General features: G+C 44.0%; 2 protein-coding genes across 6 annotated transcripts in view; one reads left to right on the forward strand and one right to left on the reverse strand.

Moving 5' to 3' along the window:
- Positions 1-15749, forward strand: part of LOC137090859 (brain-enriched guanylate kinase-associated protein) — a 90091-nt gene that overhangs the window by 27437 nt on the left and 46905 nt on the right. The window lies entirely within an intron of this gene.
- LOC137090477 (protein delta homolog 1) lies at positions 1855-5539 on the reverse strand. 4 transcript variants are annotated; one of them, XM_067454439.1, is made up of 6 exons: positions 5390-5536; positions 5175-5287; positions 5012-5075; positions 4565-4695; positions 3155-3263; positions 1857-2499 (listed from the first exon to the last, which is right to left on the reverse strand). In XM_067454439.1, exons 2-6 carry the CDS (start codon positions 5278-5280, stop codon positions 2058-2060), a joined length of 852 nt encoding a protein of 283 aa, XP_067310540.1. In that variant the 5' UTR covers positions 5281-5287; positions 5390-5536; the 3' UTR covers positions 1857-2057. The 4 variants fall into 4 exon arrangements, with proteins under 4 accessions (XP_067310543.1, XP_067310542.1, XP_067310540.1 ...); XM_067454440.1 differs by having other exon boundaries at positions 1859-2499; positions 5214-5287; positions 5390-5534; XM_067454442.1 differs by lacking the exon at positions 4565-4695 and having other exon boundaries at positions 1855-2499; positions 5214-5287; positions 5390-5539.

Consider the following 15749-nt stretch of genomic DNA (forward strand, 5'->3'; position numbering starts at 1 on the left):
TGAGAGTGTTACGTGTGTGTGTGAGAGATAGTGTTTGAGTAAGAGTGTGTGTGTGTGTGAGAGTGTTACGTGTGTGTGTGAGAGATAGTGTTTGAGTAAGAGTGTGTGTGTGTGTGTGTGTGAGAGTGTTACGTGTGTGTGAGAGATAGTGTTTGAGTAAGAGTGTGTGTGTGTGTGTGTGTGTGTGAGAGATAGTGTTTGAGTAAGAGTGTGTGTGTGTTTGTGTGTGTGAGAGATAGTGTTTGAGTAAGAGTGTGTGTGTGTGTGAGAGTCACGTGTGTGTGTGAGAGATAGTGTTTGAGTAAGAGTGTGTGTGCGTGTGAGAGAGTGATAGTGTTTGAGTAAGAGTGTGTGTGTGTGTGTGTGTGTGTGAGAGAGAGTCACGTGTGTGTGTGAGAGATAGTGTTTGAGTAAGAGTGTGTGTGCGTGTGTGTGTGTGAGAGAGTCACGTGTGTTAAAATACATAAATTATTAATATATATATATATATATATTAGTTATAAATAAATACAAAATTACCAGATAAAAATAGAAAAAAATCATTAAAAATAAATAAATAAATTAGATTTAAACATTTAAAGGAAAAAAAATGAGTGTTTAAAAACTAAAAATAGAAAAAAATAAGAAGATTAAAATAAGTTAATCAATTAGAATAAAATACATACATGAATAAAACAAGTGCTTAAAAAATATAAATATACATTAGTAATAAATGAACAAAAATAACATTAATACATTTAAATTAGATCGAAAACTAAATAAAAATATTAAAATAAGATAACAGAAAAAATATTTAAAAATTAAACAAATATATAAAAAATAAGATTAAAATAAATAAATAAAAATAAAATACATTAATAAAATGAGTGTTTAAAATATATTGGTGATTAATAAATAAAATAGATTAAAACATTTGAATAAAATAAAAATAAATAAATAAGCAAATAATAAATATATCAGTGCATTAATTAAGGGTGCAGTGTGTAGTATTTCTGAGAATCTATTGAGAGAAATGCGATATCATACACATAACTCAGTTTTCTGTGGTGTATAAAGACCTTACATACCGTTACGAGCCACACATCTACACACACCCTTACAGTCAAGCCGCCATTTTGTGCCGCCATGTTTCTACGGTGGCCCTAAAGGGACAAACTTCTCTACAGACCGTTAGCGTCTCTCTGCTGTCTCAGACGATCACATGTCCTGTGTGGGCCACCGTAGCTTCTCCATGTGCTCCGAAAGGGAGGGGCGAGCAGGTGCAATTCACAACCTCACCACTAGATGCCGCTAAAACTCACACACTGCACCTTTAATAGAAACTAATGTCAGATTTATAATCGAGTCTTCTTGAGTGTTTATAGAAGACAGATGGCGTTAAATACAGTACAGGCCACACTGCTGTCAAAAGTGTTCAGAACAATAACACAATACACACCTGAACGACACAGCAATTGGCTACATTTCTACAGTAATATTTTAATCAAATATATTTTAAATCTTAAAATGAAATGCTATAAAAACAACTGGACCAGCGAGAGCTGAGAAGATGAAGATGATGGTGACACACTGCAGAAAATGCTCTTCTTCCCCAGTATTTCTGTCTTGTTTCTAGTCGAAATATCTAAAAATTCTTACATTAAGAAACATTTACTAGACAAGTACAAATTATTGTTTTGTTTTGGGGGAAAAATAACTCAAAATGAAGAGAGTTTTTGCTTAAAATAAGATAAATAATCTGCCAATGGGGTGAGAAAAATAATCTTGTTTTCTGTTTGAATTAAGATTATTTTTCTCACCCCATTGGCAGATTATTTATCTTATTTTAAGCAAAAACTCTCTTCATTTGGATATTTTTCCCCAGAAAACAAGCAAAAATATCTCCTGTCGTTTTACGGATCTAGTAAATGCATCTTGATTTAAGAATATTTTAGATATTTGGACTGGAAACGAGACTAAATAAGAAGAGCGTGTTTTGCAGTGTGTGCTAGCGTCTGTAATATTGGCAGGGATATGTGATGAAGCGTGTGAAGGATGTTCTGGTCCGGGTGTGTGGGTCAGATGGAGCTGTAAAGCCTCTCGCAGTGGCTGAGCCGGGCCTTCTCTGGCAGGACGGTGCTGACCCGTCTGAGGCTGCGGTGCTGATGAACCAGCCTCCGGTACCGGTGGTGGGCCAGCCAGGCCTCGCAGCGAGGGAGGAAGACCAGCCCCGAGCTCAGCAGAACCACCAGACCCGTCAGAACCGCCAGAACCAGGAGGCAGAGGAGCTGACTGCGGCGGCCCAGCGGAGCCAGAGCCGGAGCGGACCCGGAGCCGGGAGCCCGAGGCCCAGCCGGAGCCGGCCGGAGCAGATGATGTGCTTTAACTCTGGCCTTCAGCTTCAGCTTACTGACGTGAAGTTCACAGGACGGGCCGGAGAATCCCACGGGACAGATGCAGGAGGAACGAGTGTCGGATCCGGTCCCGTTCACACAGGTCCCTCCATTCTGACAGCGGGGGCTGCGGACACACACACACACACACACACACACGTTTGAATACTTTTATTTGGATCTGATAGACATTACACAAGATAACAATATCCAAATACTCTGGGAAGAGTCAATGACGAGGAGACAGGTCTACAGTTCACAGCTCACACTTTTACAAGCCTGTCCATTTATTATACTCAGCACATTAAAGATAACCAAAGCATCTCCGTCTCCATATCTGCATGCTCCCTACGGTGTCCATGTACAGGTCAAAGCAGCAGCCCACACACACACACACACACACACTTCATGACCTCTTTTACAGTTACGATGTCAGGAGTATTGGGAATAGTCCCTGTCCGATGTGTTCTGATGAAACCAGTTTACCTGTACAGTGCTATGTATGTAAATGTTACTCTCATGTCCATATCTTTTGCAAGTCCACACACACACACACACACACACACATAATGTTGTGTTTCCATGTTTTGGGAGCAGACCTGAGATCATCCAGCGCTGGTGTTAATTATTGACCGCATTGATCAATCTCATCTGACCTTTACAAAGAAATCAAGAGCAATCCATCAAGCGTGCAAGCTCTGATTAGATGTGTGTGTGTGTGTGTGTGTGTGTGTGTGTGTGTGTGTGTGTGTGTGTGTGTGTGTGTGTGTGTTCAGAGTTACCTGTGGGCTGAACAGGGTCCGTTCTTCAGCTGGCAGATGTGTCCTTCTCCCTCCATCTCCACACAGGTGGAGTTCCCCGAGCAGGGCTTTGATGAACACCGGCGGACATCTGAGAGGACAACACACACACACACACACACACACACACAGACACACACACACACACAGACTCACACACACACAAACACACACACAGACACACACACACACACACACACACAGACACACACACAAACACACACACAAACACACACACACAGACACACACACACACAGTGTAGTAGATCATATTTTAAGTCACTTTGAAAAGTAATGCGTTACAATATTGCATTACTCAGCTAAAAAGTAACTAATTACGGTACTTTTTTTAACCTGGCCTGTTTTTTTCTATAAGACTTACTTCACCAATGAAAACAAAAACCCTGACTCATTAAAGTCAGCAGCAAGTACATCGGTCAATAAAGTGAGATTGAATGCATACAAATATTTGTTTTATTAAACATATTTAATCATGGGCGTCGGAAGCAAATATAAAGTGGGCGGGTCCAACATCATTAGTCGTAAAAAGTGGGCGGGTCCAACATCTTTAGTCGTAAAAAGTGGGCGGGTCCAACATCATTAGTCGTAAAAAGTGGGCGGGTCCAACAGCTTTAGTCGTAAAAAGTGGGCGGGTCCAACATCTTTAGTCGTAAAAAGTGGGCGTGTCCAATATCATTAGTCGTAAAAAGTGGGCGGGCCTAATATCATTAATCGTAAAAAGTGGGCGGGTCCAATATCATTAATCGTAAAAAGTGGGCGGGTCCAATATCACTGGTCGTAAAAAGTGGGTGGGTCCAATATCACTGGCCGTAAAAAAGTGGGCGGGTCCAATATCACTGGTCGTAAAAAGTGGGGTCTTGTCCCACACACACACACAAATAGTTCTGATGCCCATGTATTTAATTATTAGAGGTTTGCATAGTATTCTGGTTTTGCATTACACAGATTGTATTAATTGTAAGGTTTACTGAATAATTTTTTCTGTGTAAATGAGATTTAGTAAACGCACGCTCACACTGAGCCTTCAGTAACCATCATGTCTACACACAACGAGTCCACACTCAGGATTTATCTCAGCATGGGGACGAGAGAGCGGCCGGTCAATAAATGGGAAAATAAAGTAACTTGCGTTACTTATTTGAAAAAGCAATTCAGATCTTTTGTAAAAGTAATGCGTTACTTTACTAGATACTTGAAAAAGTAATCTGATTACGTAACTCAAACACTGCTGAGGTCATTACGTCAAGTTCACTGCACAAAGATCTAAACACACATCAAGACACCGGAGAAGAGAAATGACTTGATGCATTGCTTTAAAACAAGAAGCAGTGTGTGTCGGTGTGTTGAGAAAGATTAACGGGAGTGTCGGACCTCGGTCACAGCGCAGGCCGGTCCAGCCGCGGGCGCAGATGCACTGACCCGGGAGCGCGCAGGTCCCGTGCGCGCACCCGAAGGAAGGAACGCACCGATCGCACAACGCGCCTCGCCAACCGGATCTGCACCTGTAATACACACCTGCCGTTACCGTGCGCGTACACCCGGACCTCATGCTGCCTTCATGTGCTGTCGGACATTTGATAACAGCCTACCGACTTTTGAAGTCGTGATTCCGAGCTCAGTGCATTCAAGTTTCACAATGTGAGCGCGTTCATGTGCAATTCACAATAATTCCGAGAGCACGTGAAGGCAGCATTAAACTGCTCCATGAGCGCGTCCGCGACATGTTCTTCAGAAAGATGAAAGTCACACACACACACACACACACTGATAGCATCTCTGTGTGTGTATCACTTGTTTCTAAAACAGATTAATTCACACCTGCATTCTCCAGACTGCTCACAGAACCCGTGCTGTCGATGACATCCCGCACCACATTCTGGACCTGGACACACACACACACACACACACACACACACACTATCGTCATGCATCATGTCTCACACTTGAAGTTGACTGACAGCTTTAGAGAAGCAACAGTTACCGATCATGTGCGTCAGTAAATCAGAGATCGATATTTCACCTTGAGTGGATCCGAGCGCGCAGGAGAGCAGCAGAGCCGAGAACCCGAGCCGGAGAAAAGCATCCATCCTCCCGCTGAGGATCGCGCTCACACCGCCATAACACACACACACACACACACACACACAATGAGGATCGCGCTCACACCGCCATAACACACACACACACACACACACACTGAGGATCGCGCTCACACCGCCATCACACACACACTCAGTGAGGATCACACACACACACACACACACACACACACACACACACACACACACACACACACACACACACACACACACACACACACACACACACACACTCACTCACTGAGGATCGCGCTCACACGCCATCACACAGTCTCTCACCTCCGAGGGAGACACACACACACACACACACACACACACACACACTCAGCAAACTCATCTGAGAAATTCCAGTGTGCTCCGCGAGTCTAAACTCACAGCTACACACATAAACATCACTGAACTAAACTCCACCCACACCTCCAACTACACACATAAACATCACAGAACTAAACTCCACCCACACCTCCAGCTACACACATAAACATCACTGAACTAAACTCCACCCACACCTCCAACTACACACATAAACATCACTGAACTAAACTCCACCCACACCTCCAGCTACACACATAAACATCACTGAACTAAACTCCACCCACACCTCCAACTACACACATAAACATCACTGAACTAAACTCCACCCACACCTCCAACTACACACATAAACATCACTGAACTAAACTCCACCCACACCTCCAACTACACACATAAACATCACTGAACTAAACTCCACCCACACCTCCAACTACACACATAAACATCACTGAACTAAACTCCACCCACACCTCCAACTACACACATAAACATCACTGAACTAAACTCCACCCACACCTCCAACTACACACATAAACATCACTGAACTAAACTCCACCCACACCTCCAACTACACACATAAACATCACTGAACTAAACTCCACCCCCACCTCCAGCTACACACATAAACATCACTGAACTAAACTCCACCCCCACCTCCAACTACACACATAAACATCACTGAACTAAACTCCACCCATCACAGAACTAAACTCCACCCACACCTCCAACTACACACATAAACATCACTGAACTAAACTCCACCCACACCTCCAACTACACACATAAACATCACAGAACTAAACTCCACCCCCACCTCCAACTACACACATAAACATCACTGAACTAAACTCCACCCCCACCTCCAACTACACACATAAACATCACAGAACTAAACTCCACCCACACCTCCAACTACACACATAAACATCACTGAACTAAACTCCACCCACACCTCCAACTACACACATACACATCACTGAACTAAACTCCACCCCCACCTCCAACTACACACATAAACATCACTGAACTAAACTCCACCCACACCTCCAGCTACACACATAAACATCACTGAACTAAACTCCACCCACACCTCCAGCTACACACATAAACATCACTGAACTAAACTCCACCCACACCTCCAGCTACACACATAAACAACACTGAACTAAACTCCACCCACACCTCCAGCTACACACATAAACATCACTGAACTAAACTCCACCCACACCTCCAGCTACACACATAAACATCACAGAACTAAACTCCACCCACACCTCCAACTACACACATAAACATCACTGAACTAAACTCCACCCACACCTCCAACTACACACATAAACATCACTGAACTAAACTCCACCCCCACCTCCAACTACACACATAAACATCACTGAACTAAACTCCACCCACACCTCCAGCTACACACATAAACATCACAGAACTAAACTCCACCCACACCTCCAACTACACACATAAACATCACTGAACTAAACTCCACCCACACCTCCAACTACACACATAAACATCACTGAACTAAACTCCACCCACACCTCCAACTACACACATAAACATCACTGAACTAAACTCCACCCACACCTCCAACTACACACATAAACATCACTGAACTAAACTCCACCCACACCTCCAACTACACACATAAACATCACTGAACTAAACTCCACCCACACCTCCAACTACACACATAAACATCACTGAACTAAACTCCACCCACACCTCCAACTACACACATAAACATCACTGAACTAAACTCCACCCACACCTCCAGCTACACACATAAACATCAAAGAACTAAACTCCACCCCCACCTCCAACTACACACATAAACATCACAGAACTAAACTCCACCCACACCTCCAACTACACACATAAACATCACTGAACTAAACTCCACCCACACCTCCAACTACACACATAAACATCACTGAACTAAACTCCACCCACACCTCCAACTACACACATAAACATCACTGAACTAAACTCCACCCACACCTCCAGCTACACACATAAACATCACTGAACTAAACTCCACCCCCACCTCCAGCTACACACATAAACATCACAGAACTAAACTCCACCCACACCTCCAACTACACAAAAAAACATCACTGAACTAAACTCCACCCACACCTCCAGCTACACACATACACATCACTGAACTAAACTCCACCCCCACCTCCAGCTACACACATAAACATCACTGAACTAAACTCCACCCACACCTCCAACTACACACATAAACATCACAGAACTAAACTCCACCCACACCTCCAGCTACACACATAAACATCACAGAACTAAACTCCACCCCCACCTCCAACTACACACATAAGCATCACTGAACTAAACTCCACCCACACCTCCAACTACACACATAAACATCACTGAACTAAACTCCACCCCCACCTCCAACTACACACATAAACATCACTGAACTAAACTCCACCCCCACCTCCAACTACACACATAAACATCACAGAACTAAACTCCACCCCCACCTCCAACTACACACATAAACATCACAGAACTAAACTCCACCCCCACCTCCAACTACACACATAAACATCACTGAACTAAACTCCACCCACACCTCCAGCTACACACATAAACAACACTGAACTAAACTCCACCCACACCTCCAGCTACACACATAAACATCACTGAACTAAACTCCACCCACACCTCCAGCTACACACATAAACATCACTGAACTAAACTCCACCCACACCTCCAACTACACACATAAACATCACTGAACTAAACTCCACCCCCACCTCCAACTACACACATAAACATCACTGAACTAAACTCCACCCACACCTCCAACTACACACATAAACATCACTGAACTAAACTCCACCCACACCTCCAACTACACACATAAACATCACTGAACTAAACTCCACCCACACCTCCAACTACACACATAAACATCACTGAACTAAACTCCACCCACACCTCCAACTACACACATAAACATCACAGAACTAAACTCCACCCCCACCTCCAACTACACACATAAACATCACAGAACTAAACTCCACCCACACCTCCAACTACACACATAAACATCACTGAACTAAACTCCACCCACACCTCCAACTACACACATAAACATCACTGAACTAAACTCCACCCACACCTCCAACTACACACATAAACATCACTGAACTAAACTCCACCCCCACCTCCAGCTACACACATAAACATCACAGAACTAAACTCCACCCACACCTCCAACTACACAAATAAACATCACTGAACTAAACTCCACCCACACCTCCAGCTACACACATACACATCACTGAACTAAACTCCACCCCCACCTCCAGCTACACACATAAACATCACTGAACTAAACTCCACCCACACCTCCAACTACACACATAAACATCACAGAACTAAACTCCACCCACACCTCCAGCTACACACATAAACATCACAGAACTAAACTCCACCCCCACCTCCAACTACACACATAAGCATCACTGAACTAAACTCCACCCACACCTCCAACTACACACATAAACATCACTGAACTAAACTCCACCCCCACCTCCAACTACACACATAAACATCACTGAACTAAACTCCACCCCCACCTCCAACTACACACATAAACATCACAGAACTAAACTCCACCCCCACCTCCAACTACACACATAAACATCACAGAACTAAACTCCACCCCCACCTCCAACTACACACATAAACATCACTGAACTAAACTCCACCCACACCTCCAGCTACACACATAAACAACACTGAACTAAACTCCACCCACACCTCCAGCTACACACATAAACATCACTGAACTAAACTCCACCCACACCTCCAGCTACACACATAAACATCACAGAACTAAACTCCACCCACACCTCCAACTACACACATAAACATCACTGAACTAAACTCCACCCACACCTCCAGCTACACACATAAACATCACTGAACTAAACTCCACCCACACCTCCAACTACACACATAAACATCACTGAACTAAACTCCACCCACACCTCCAGCTACACACATACACATCACTGAACTAAACTCCACCCACACCTCCAACTACACACATAAACATCACTGAACTAAACTCCACCCACACCTCCAACTACACACATAAACATCACAGAACTAAACTCCACCCACACCTCCAACTACACAAATAAACATCACTGAACTAAACTCCACCCACACCTCCAGCTACACACATACACATCACTGAACTAAACTCCACCCACACCTCCAACTACACACATAAACATCACTGAACTAAACTCCACCCACACCTCCAACTACACACATAAACATCACTGAACTAAACTCCACCCACACCTCCAGCTACACACATAAACATCACAGAACTAAACTCCACCCACACCTCCAACTACACACATAAACATCACAGAACTAAACTCCACCCACACCTCCAACTACACACATAAACATCACAGAACTAAACTCCACCCACACCTCCAACTACACACATAAACATCACAGAACTAAACTCCACCCCCACCTCCAACTACACACATAAACATCACTGAACTAAACTCCACCCCCACCTCCAACTACACACATAAACATCACAGAACTAAACTCCACCCACACCTCCAACTACACACATAAACATCACTGAACTAAACTCCACCCCCACCTCCAACTACACACATAAACATCACTGAACTAAACTCCACCCCCACCTCCAACTACACACATAAACATCACAGAACTAAACTCCACCCACACCTCCAACTACACACATAAACATCACTGAACTAAACTCCACCCACACCTCCAACTACACACATACACATCACTGAACTAAACTCCACCCACACCTCCAGCTACACACATAAACATCACTGAACTAAACTCCACCCACACCTCCAGCTACACACATAAACATCACTGAACTAAACTCCACCCACACCTCCAGCTACACACATAAACAACACTGAACTAAACTCCACCCACACCTCCAGCTACACACATAAACATCACTGAACTAAACTCCACCCACACCTCCAGCTACACACATAAACATCACAGAACTAAACTCCACCCACACCTCCAACTACACACATAAACATCACTGAACTAAACTCCACCCACACCTCCAACTACACACATAAACATCACTGAACTAAACTCCACCCACACCTCCAACTACACACATAAACATCACTGAACTAAACTCCACCCACACCTCCAACTACACACATAAACATCACTGAACTAAACTCCACCCACACCTCCAACTACACACATAAACATCACTGAACTAAACTCCACCCACACCTCCAACTACACACATAAACATCACTGAACTAAACTCCACCCACACCTCCAACTACACACATAAACATCACTGAACTAAACTCCACCCACACCTCCAACTACACACATAAACATCACTGAACTAAACTCCACCCACACCTCCAACTACACACATAAACATCACTGAACTAAACTCCACCCACACCTCCAGCTACACACATAAACATCACAGAACTAAACTCCACCCCCACCTCCAACTACACACATAAACATCACAGAACTAAACTCCACCCACACCTCCAACTACACACATAAACATCACTGAACTAAACTCCACCCACACCTCCAACTACACACATAAACATCACTGAACTAAACTCCACCCCCACCTCCAACTACACACATAAACATCACTGAACTAAACTCCACCCATCACAGAACTAAACTCCACCCACACCTCCAACTACACACATAAACATCACTGAACTAAACTCCACCCACACCTCCAACTACACACATAAACATCACTGAACTAAACTCCACCCACACCTCCAACTACACACATAAACATCACTGAACTAAACTCCACCCCCACCTCCAACTACACACATAAACATCACTGAACTAAACTCCACCCATCACAGAACTAAACTCCACCCACACCTCCAACTACACACATAAACATCACTGAACTAAACTCCACCCACACCTCCAACTACACACATAAACATCACAGAACTAAACTCCACCCACACCTCCAACTACACACATAAACATCACTGAACTAAACTCCACCCACACCTCCAACTACACACATAAACATCACTGAACTAAACTCCACCCACACCTCCAACTACACACATACACATCACTGAACTAAACTCCACCCCCACCTCCAACTACACACATAAACATCACTGAACTAAACTCCACCCCCACCTCCAACTACACACATAAACATCACAGAACTAAACTCCACCCACACCTCCAGCTACACACATAAACAACACTGAACTAAACTCCACCCACACCTCCAGCTACACACATAAACATCACAGAACTAAACTCCACCCCCACCTCCAACTACACACATAAACATCACAGAACTAAACTCCACCCACACCTCCAACTACACACATAAACATCACTGAACTAAACTCCACCCACACCTCCAACTACACACATAAACATCACTGAACTAAACTCCACCCCCACCTCCAACTACACACATAAACATCACTGAACTAAACTCCACCCATCACAGAACTAAACTCCACCCACACCTCCAACTACACACATAAACATCACAGAACTAAACTCCACCCCCACCTCCAACTACACACATAAACATCACTGAACTAAACTCCACCCACACCTCCAGCTACACACATAAACAACACTGAACTAAACTCCACCCACACCTCCAGCTACACACATAAACATCACTGAACTAAACTCCACCCACACCTCCAGCTACACACATAAACATCACAGAACTAAACTCCACCCACACCTCCAACTACACACATAAACATCACTGAACTAAACTCCACCCACACCTCCAGCTACACACATAAACATCACTGAACTAAACTCCACCCACACCTCCAGCTACACACATACACATCACTGAACTAAACTCCACCCACACCTCCAACTACACACATAAACATCACTGAACTAAACTCCACCCACACCTCCAACTACACACATAAACATCACTGAACTAAACTCCACCCACACCTCCAACTACACACATAAACATCACTGAACTAAACTCCACCCACACCTCCAACTACACACATAAACATCACTGAACTAAACTCCACCCACACCTCCAACTACACACATAAACATCACTGAACTAAACTCCACCCACACCTCCAGCTACACACATAAACATCACAGAACTAAACTCCACCCCCACCTCCAACTACACACATAAACATCACAGAACTAAACTCCACCCACACCTCCAACTACACACATAAACATCACAGAACTAAACTCCACCCCCACCTCCAACTACACACATAAACATCACAGAACTAAACTCCACCCACACCTCCAACTACACACATAAACATCACTGAACTAAACTCCACCCACACCTCCAACTACACACATAAACATCACTGAACTAAACTCCACCCACACCTCCAACTACACACATAAACATCACTGAACTAAACTCCACCCACACCTCCAGCTACACACATAAACATCACTGAACTAAACTCCACCCCCACCTCCAGCTACACACATAAACATCACAGAACTAAACTCCACCCACACCTCCAACTACACAAATAAACATCACTGAACTAAACTCCACCCACACCTCCAGCTACACACATACACATCTTTGAACTAAACTCCACCCACACCTCCAACTACACACATAAACATCACTGAACTAAACTCCACCCACACCTCCAACTACACACATAAACATCACTGAACTAAACTCCACCCACACCTCCAGCTACACACATAAACATCACAGAACTAAACTCCACCCACACCTCCAACTACACACATAAACATCACAGAACTAAACTCCACCCACACCTCCAACTACACACATAAACATCACAGAACTAAACTCCACCCACACCTCCAACTACACACATAAACATCACAGAACTAAACTCCACCCACACCTCCAACTACACACATAAACATCACAGAACTAAACTCCACCCACACCTCCAACTACACACATAAACATCACAGAACTAAACTCCACCCCCACCTCCAGCTACACACATAAACATCACAGAACTAAACTCCACCCACACCTCCAACTACACAAATAAACATCACTGAACTAAACTCCACCCACACCTCCAGCTACACACATACACATCTTTGAACTAAACTCCACCCACACCTCCAACTACACACATAAACATCACTGAACTAAACTCCACCCACACCTCCAGCTACACACATAAACATCACAGAACTAAACTCCACCCACACCTCCAACTACACACATAAACATCACAGAACTAAACTCCACCCACACCTCCAACTACACACATAAACATCACAGAACTAAACTCCACCCACACCTCCAACTACACACATAAACATCACAGAACTAAACTCCACCCACACCTCCAACTACACACATAAACATCACAGAACTAAACTCCACCCACACCTCCAACTACACACATAAACATCACAGAACTAAACTCCACCCACACCTCCAACTACACACATAAACATCACAGAACTAAACTCCACCCACACCTCCAACTACACACATAAACATCACTGAACTAAACTCCACCCACACCTCCAACTACACACATAAACATCACTGAACTAAACTCCACCCACACCTCCAACTACACACATAAACATCACTGAACTAAACTCCACCCACACCTCCAACTACACACATAAACATCACTGAACTAAACTCCACCCCCACCTCCAGCTACACACATAAACATCACTGAACTAAACTCCACCCCCACCTCCAACTACACACATAAACATCACTGAACTAAACTCCACCCATCACAGAACTAAACTCCACCCACACCTCCAACTACACACATAAACATCACTGAACTAAACTCCACCCACACCTCCAACTACACACATAAACATCACTGAACTAAACTCCACCCACACCTCCAACTACACACATACACATCACTGAACTAAACTCCACCCCCACCTCCAACTACACACATAAACATCACTGAACTAAACTCCACCCACACCTCCAGCTACACACATAAACATCACTGAACTAAACTCCACCCACACCTCCAGCTACACACATAAACATCACTGAACTAAACTCCACCCACACCTCCAGCTACACACATAAACAACACTGAACTAAACTCCACCCACACCTCCAGCTACACACATAAACATCACTGAACTAAACTCCACCCACACCTCCAACTACACACATAAACATCACTGAACTAAACTCCACCCACACCTCCAACTACACACATAAACATCACTGAACTAAACTCCACCCCCACCTCCAACTACACACATAAACATCACTGAACTAAACTCCACCCACACCTCCAACTACACACATAAACATCACTGAACTAAACTCCACCCACACCTCCAACTACACACATAAACATCACTGAACTAAACTCCACCCACACCTCCAACTACACACATAAACATCACTGAACTAAACTCCACCCACACCTCCAACTACACACATAAACATCACTGAACTAAACTCACCCCCACCTCCAACTACACACATAAACATCACTGAACTAAACTCCACCCACACCTCCAACTACACACATAAACATCACTGAACTAAACTCCACCCACACCTCCAACTACACACATAAACATCACTGAACTAAACTCCACCCACACCTCCAACTACACACATAAACATCACTGAACTAAACTCCACCCACACCTCCAACTACACACATAAACATCACTGAACTAAACTCCACCCACACCTCCAACTACACACATAAACATCACTGAACTAAACTCCACCCACACCTCCAGCTACACACATAAACATCACAGAACTAAACTCCACCCCCACCTCCAACTACACACATAAACATCACAGAACTAAACTCCACCCACACCTCCAACTACACACATAAACATCACTGAACTAAACTCCACCCACACCTCCAACTACACACATAAACATCACTGAACTAAACTCCACCCCCACCTCCAACTACACACATAAACATCACTGAACTAAACTCCACCCATCACAGAACTAAACTCCACCCACACCTCCAACTACACACATAAACATCACTGAACTAAACTCCACCCACACCTCCAACTACACACATAAA

This window comes from Pseudorasbora parva, chromosome 10 (genome assembly GCF_024679245.1).
Source record: "Pseudorasbora parva isolate DD20220531a chromosome 10, ASM2467924v1, whole genome shotgun sequence".
Lineage (NCBI taxonomy): Eukaryota > Metazoa > Chordata > Actinopteri > Cypriniformes > Gobionidae > Pseudorasbora > Pseudorasbora parva.